At 57.2% G+C, this 5,237-nt stretch overlaps 1 protein-coding gene across 1 annotated transcript in view; it reads left to right on the top strand.

Annotated features, from left to right (window-relative positions):
- The first annotated feature begins 3,974 nt into the window (after positions 1 to 3,974).
- The window catches only part of MYO5B (myosin VB), a 168,043-nt gene continuing 166,780 nt past the window's right edge, over positions 3,975 to 5,237 (top strand). The window contains 2 exon segments of the mRNA XM_045296048.1: positions 3,975 to 4,032; positions 5,004 to 5,137. Coding sequence (XP_045151983.1) covers positions 3,975 to 4,032; positions 5,004 to 5,137 — 192 coding nt within the window.

Genomic DNA, 5,237 nt, shown 5'->3' with positions numbered 1-5,237 from the left:
GCATTTCAGGTCCACCTAGACTGGAGGCACAAGGCCTCTAGGTACCTAGGGCTCTGGCACATGATACTCATCCAGGAAGCTAACAGGATGACCCAGCCTGGCTCCAGCCCCCAGAGGTGGATGTTGCTGGTCTGATATCTGTCCTGCCATGCAGGGCGATAGGGTGGGTGTGGGGTGGGTTTGGATTTAAAACGCTCCCCACATGACTTCAATGTTCAGCCAGGGCCATGGGGAACACTCCCCCAAGGCCGCACTACTTCCTCCAGCTGTGCGGAGAGTACAGAAAGGTCTGGGGGCTGGCCCTGCCGAGCAGAAGGAGGGGTGAGGAGGGGGAGAACCTAGCACCTTGCCAATGCATGTGCATGTCACACATTCCTCCAGTTCATGCCCAGGACGCTTTCTAAAAGAAAAGTCGTGAGCTTTCCGGCGGTAATTAGATCTGCTGCGTTATTTTATTTCCTTGGATAAGATGGGATTAAACATTGTTGTAACAGGGCATTGATACACTGAGCAGCACTGTAATTGGGTTATGTCTCTCCTCCAGTCTGCTACCAGGTAGGCGGGGGAGCTGGCCCAGCCTGTGTGGTTGAGGGGACCCCCTACAGGTGAGAGGCATGAAGAGGCATGCTTGGCTTTGGAAGGGAGCCCTGTGCTCACTGCCAGTTCAAAGCTCAGAGGAAAGGTTTCCTATTGACAGAACGTACTTGCCAGAGGCTGGGGGCGAGTCCCCGTCCTTAATAGAGGTTTGCTTCTTCTGCAGCTGAAGCCACAGTGTTCTTTTTATTAAGGAAAAGTCCCCAAAACCAAACTCACTGCCATCGAGGTGATGCACTCCCGAGAACCAGCTGGTGGTTTTGAACTGCTGACCCTGCAGACTGCAACCCCATGTGCGACCACCACACCACCAGAGAAAACCTCCCACGGTGTTAAAACGAGCAGTGTTAAAGTGAACTGGGCCTTTGCTAAAGTCATCAGGTGGTGTAGCCCCCCGCTGGTAGGACATTGGCTTCGCCCCCAAAGGGAACTCTGGCGGCATTGTGGTTCTGTGTTGGGCTGCAAACCATAAGGACACTAGTTTGAAACCAGCAGCTGCTCTGTGGGGAAGAGATGAGGCTTTATACTCCTGTAAAGAGATACAGTCTTGGAAACCCACAGGGACAGTCCTACCTGCCCTACAGGGTTGCTTTCTGAGCTGGAACCCACCCAAGGGTGAGAAGGAATGCTGTACCCACCCAGTGAGCGCTTAGCCCCTGGTTACCACCAGTTCACATTTTGTGTCTCTGCGTGTTTCATAGAAACAGAGACTTACACTATGTGAACTTCATTCCTGGCTTCTCTAACCCAGGACTCTGGGACACTTCCCCAGGCGTCCCTCCCCAGCACACATAGCTGCTCACATGAGCCTGCAGAGGCACGAGGCAGGGGTTGAGTGTGGGCACCTTCGGCTCTTGTAGGCACCGCCTCAGTTCCCTGCCTCCGGGTCTCTCACCTGGTCAGCTCATCCCATGTGGTCTCGCCAAGTCTGCCTCCTACGACCTGGCTGCTCTGGCACCTGTGGTGGCTCCTGGTTGGCTGGCTGAGGACAGCAAGGTCCTGGCCGCCTGCTGCAGCAATTCTCACCCCCCACCCAGCCCCCACCCCCTGACGCTGCCCAGTGAGTGTGCAGTGCCGGCCCAGCTGACACAGGGTCCCTTCTTGTAGGCATTCACTGCCTTCCCCGCCCGCCAATCCTTTCCATCTGTGGAGCTCAGATCGCTGCTGCCTCTCCCCTCCCTCCAGTCTTTCCGAGCTACTGAGATGAGCCTCCTCTCCGTAGGTGGTTCTGCACAGTCGGGGCCTGCCCGGTGCTGCTACACCTCGGAGGCACTGCTTCTGCCTTGGGGTGGTGGTGGGGTCTATGGGATAGGGGTGATGGGGGAATGGGAGATGGAAGTTTGCAAAGTCCACCCCTAGAGGACCGTTCGGTCTCTGGGCTACTCAGCTCCGGCACTGACGTGCCCACGCACCACAGGCAACACACAAATGGTGACTGTGATTGTGAGCACTGAAGTTTGTACTTTTCATATGCCATCCCCCCACGCACGCCCACACAATCCTTGAGCACATTGATAGCTCATCCCAAGCTCTGGGGCTGTAGAAGGCCAGGCGGTGTGTCAGACTCTGTACGTGGTCATAGTCAGTCATAGCCACAGGCCTGCAAGTGCGAGGTTGCATTACCGTAATCGAACCATGAGTTTTGGCTGAATATCGATTCCGCTTCGTGGAGCCTGGGTGGGAACAGAGCCTTTGCGTTCTTAACAAGCACCCAGCTGAAGGTGATGCTGCCAACCCTCCCTTGGAGTAGCAAAAAGTTAAATGCGATCAGAGTCCTACCGTTAGAAACCACCAGCCGCCCCCAGGAAGAAAAAGGGGGCTTTTATTCCTATAAGGAGTTACCGTCTCAGACACCCACAGGGCCATTCCACGCTGTGCTATAGGGTTGCTGTGAGTCAGAATCAGCTCAATGGCAGCTGGTTTGGTTTTGAGATGTGCTTGGTAAAGTACTCACTCCGGTTGGCACTGTAGCTTAGCCTCGGACTACTCACTGCAAAGTCGGCGGTTCAAACCCACCAGCTGTTCCAAGGACAAAAAATGAGGCTGTCTGCACCAGTGAACCTTCACATTCTTGAGAACCCTCTAGAGGGTGGCTGTGAGTCGGGATCAACTCGATGGCAGTCACAGTGAGTTTGGGGACCTAGGCCCCTGCTAAGGAACCCTGGTGGCCCAGTGGTTAAGGTCTCCGCTGCTAACTGAGAGGTGGTGCTTCAGGCCCAGCAGCAACGGCTGCGTGGGAGGGAGACAGGAGGGTCTGCTTCTGCAGAGATTACAGCCCAGGGATCCGACCGGGCAGTGGGCTCCATCCGCTGGGGACTCTGAATCCAACAGTGGGTTTGGGTTGGGCGTGGCCCTGATGCTGTGCTCCGTTCTGCCCAGCCATTGTTTCCAGTCTGTTGAAAGAGATTTATGTAGGTAGAAAGGCAATGACCTCTCGCAGGGTCAGAAGGGAACAGAAATGCAGTTGAGCAAGGCATTCCCACCAAGCCCGATGTCACAGCTGCCCTGGGGCACGTGGAGAAGGCTCCGCTTCTGACTGGCCGGCTGCCCCGTGAGGAGAGAAGGGTGTGGCATAGATGACCACCTTGGGGTCCCGGTGCAGCAGCCCTCTTGTGTCTCAGAGCATCTCTGAGTTGGAATCACAGGACAGCTGCGGGTTACGGGGTTGGTTGTGCATGGACAGGGGAGTTGGAAGTAGGGGTCTGTCCCTGGGCGTGATGATCGCCACCTCATGTCACCCCCATGCCGTTCCCATGGGGATTTCCTCATTCTTCTTCCATTCTTTGTCACTCTGTCGCTCTGTTGTCCGTCTGCTATCAGCAAGCCATTCCTCCGCTTCTCCCTGACGGGGACTCTGCATTGAACAGAACTCCTTAGGTGTGCGTCCGCCCACCCCAGGTCTGAGCACTGCTCAGAACAGAGTGAGGGGAGGGTCAGGAAGCGCCCTGATGCTCAGGGACAGGATTAGAGGCCACGCGGATGACTGGCTTGAGGGACAGCAGTGGGAGCCGGCTGGAAGACTAACTGTCCTCAGTGAAGGTCAGCACACGTCCAGAGAGTTGTCTCGAGAGATGCTTCAGACTCTGGGTACCAGCTTCCTCTCCCAAACTTGGACTCAGTGAAGCCCCTCGTGGTGAGGTGATGTCTTGCCGTTCAGCAGCCTCCGAGGCAGAGGAAGCCGGAGCCTGTGCACGTCTTGCTTTGTGGCCTGAACTGGGGTGGCGGGGCCATGTGCTGGTCCCTGTTGGCCTGCTTATTGGTCCACACCCAGCATCTGTGGCCTTGACGACTCTCATGGCTTCACATTGAATTCCGGACTCGCTGCTATCAAAGGCCAATGGTCCCCCTCTGCAAAAAAAACCAAAAACGCTACTGTCACCATGGCTGGTCTGTGCTGGGGGCTGGTGCTCCTGGCTGGGATGGATCATGCTGACCCAGGTGCGCACCCGAGCTTGACCTCCCTGTCAACAGTGCCGCTTGTCTTGGGTTTGCGAGGACCATGGGGCTGTGTGTGCTCTCGCGGGCATGATGGCTTCTAAAGCGAGTGGCCTTGGTGGAAATTGTATACCCATGAAACAAAGACTCTGGCACTGGTCTGGCTGTGCCAAGGAGGAGGTGGTCAGGGGTGACAGCCAGGAGACCCAGAGGCTGCTGTCCTTGCCTGATCACACCCATAGGCCATCCTGGGGGGGCCCTCAGACTTGCCCCGTGAGCTTTTTACCCCCTTTGATTCTGATTTGGCTGCCCTGAAAGGGGACCCAGGGGGCGTCTGGGAAGCACCCCGGGGATTCTCATGCCCAGAGAGGCTGAGGATCCGGGGACCCACTGATCGCGAGTCTAGCGAGCCCCTGCTTCGTCGCATGCAAACGTGCTTCCACGTGGCGTTTGAGGGAGGGCTCCAGGGCTGGCTTGTGACTTCACAGAATGGACAGCGCCGTCAAGTTGCTGACAACATAGGTTACTTCCCCTAAGAGAGCTACCACCTTCTCTCCCTCTTGCCGGCCCTGCAGCCTTTGCCCCTGAAGGCAGGGCGTGAGCAGAGTCCCCCGTGGAAAAGCTTTGCTCTGCTGCCTTGCCGGCCTTTGTGTGTGTGGTGGTGTTGGCGCTGCCTGGGACATTGCTGCCCTGCACCAGGCTAAGAGGCGATGGCAGGTCCCTGGCGGCAGACTTGGCTGTCTCACAAGTAGCCTACTCAGTTTCCTTGTCTGTGAGACTCTCCGGGGCTTTGGAAGGTGGTCTTGGCTACCGACCCTGTGAGCTGCCTTGCCTATTAGGCGCTGCACCCCCTGCGTCTTGGAAGGCGGACGGGGGAGAGGATGTGTGGAGCCCGCTGTGAGAGTCCCCTGGAGGGCTCCTGAGAAGCAGCCACCGCGAGTTTAGCAGCCTGAAAGCATCCCTCCGGATCTAAGTCTCGCCTGTTTGAATCTTCCAGCACACCAGGGTCTGGATCCCTGACCCTGAAGAAGTGTGGCGTGCGGCCGAGCTGACCAAGGACTACAAGGAGGGGGACAGGGTCCTCCAGCTCAAACTCGAAGATGACGCGGTGAGTCCTGGTCACAGGTGGACGTGTTGGGAAGGCGCTCCGAGTCTGCTGGGCTGGGTTTGGCTGGAGGCCATGGGCCTCGCTTCTCCCCGGGGTCAGC

The sequence above is a fragment of the Echinops telfairi genome, unplaced genomic scaffold (genome assembly GCF_000313985.2).
Source record: "Echinops telfairi isolate 266 unplaced genomic scaffold, ASM31398v2 ScPeMD7_7400;HRSCAF=8409, whole genome shotgun sequence".
Lineage (NCBI taxonomy): Eukaryota > Metazoa > Chordata > Mammalia > Afrosoricida > Tenrecidae > Echinops > Echinops telfairi.
This window is presented reverse-complemented; position numbering and strand designations above follow the sequence as displayed.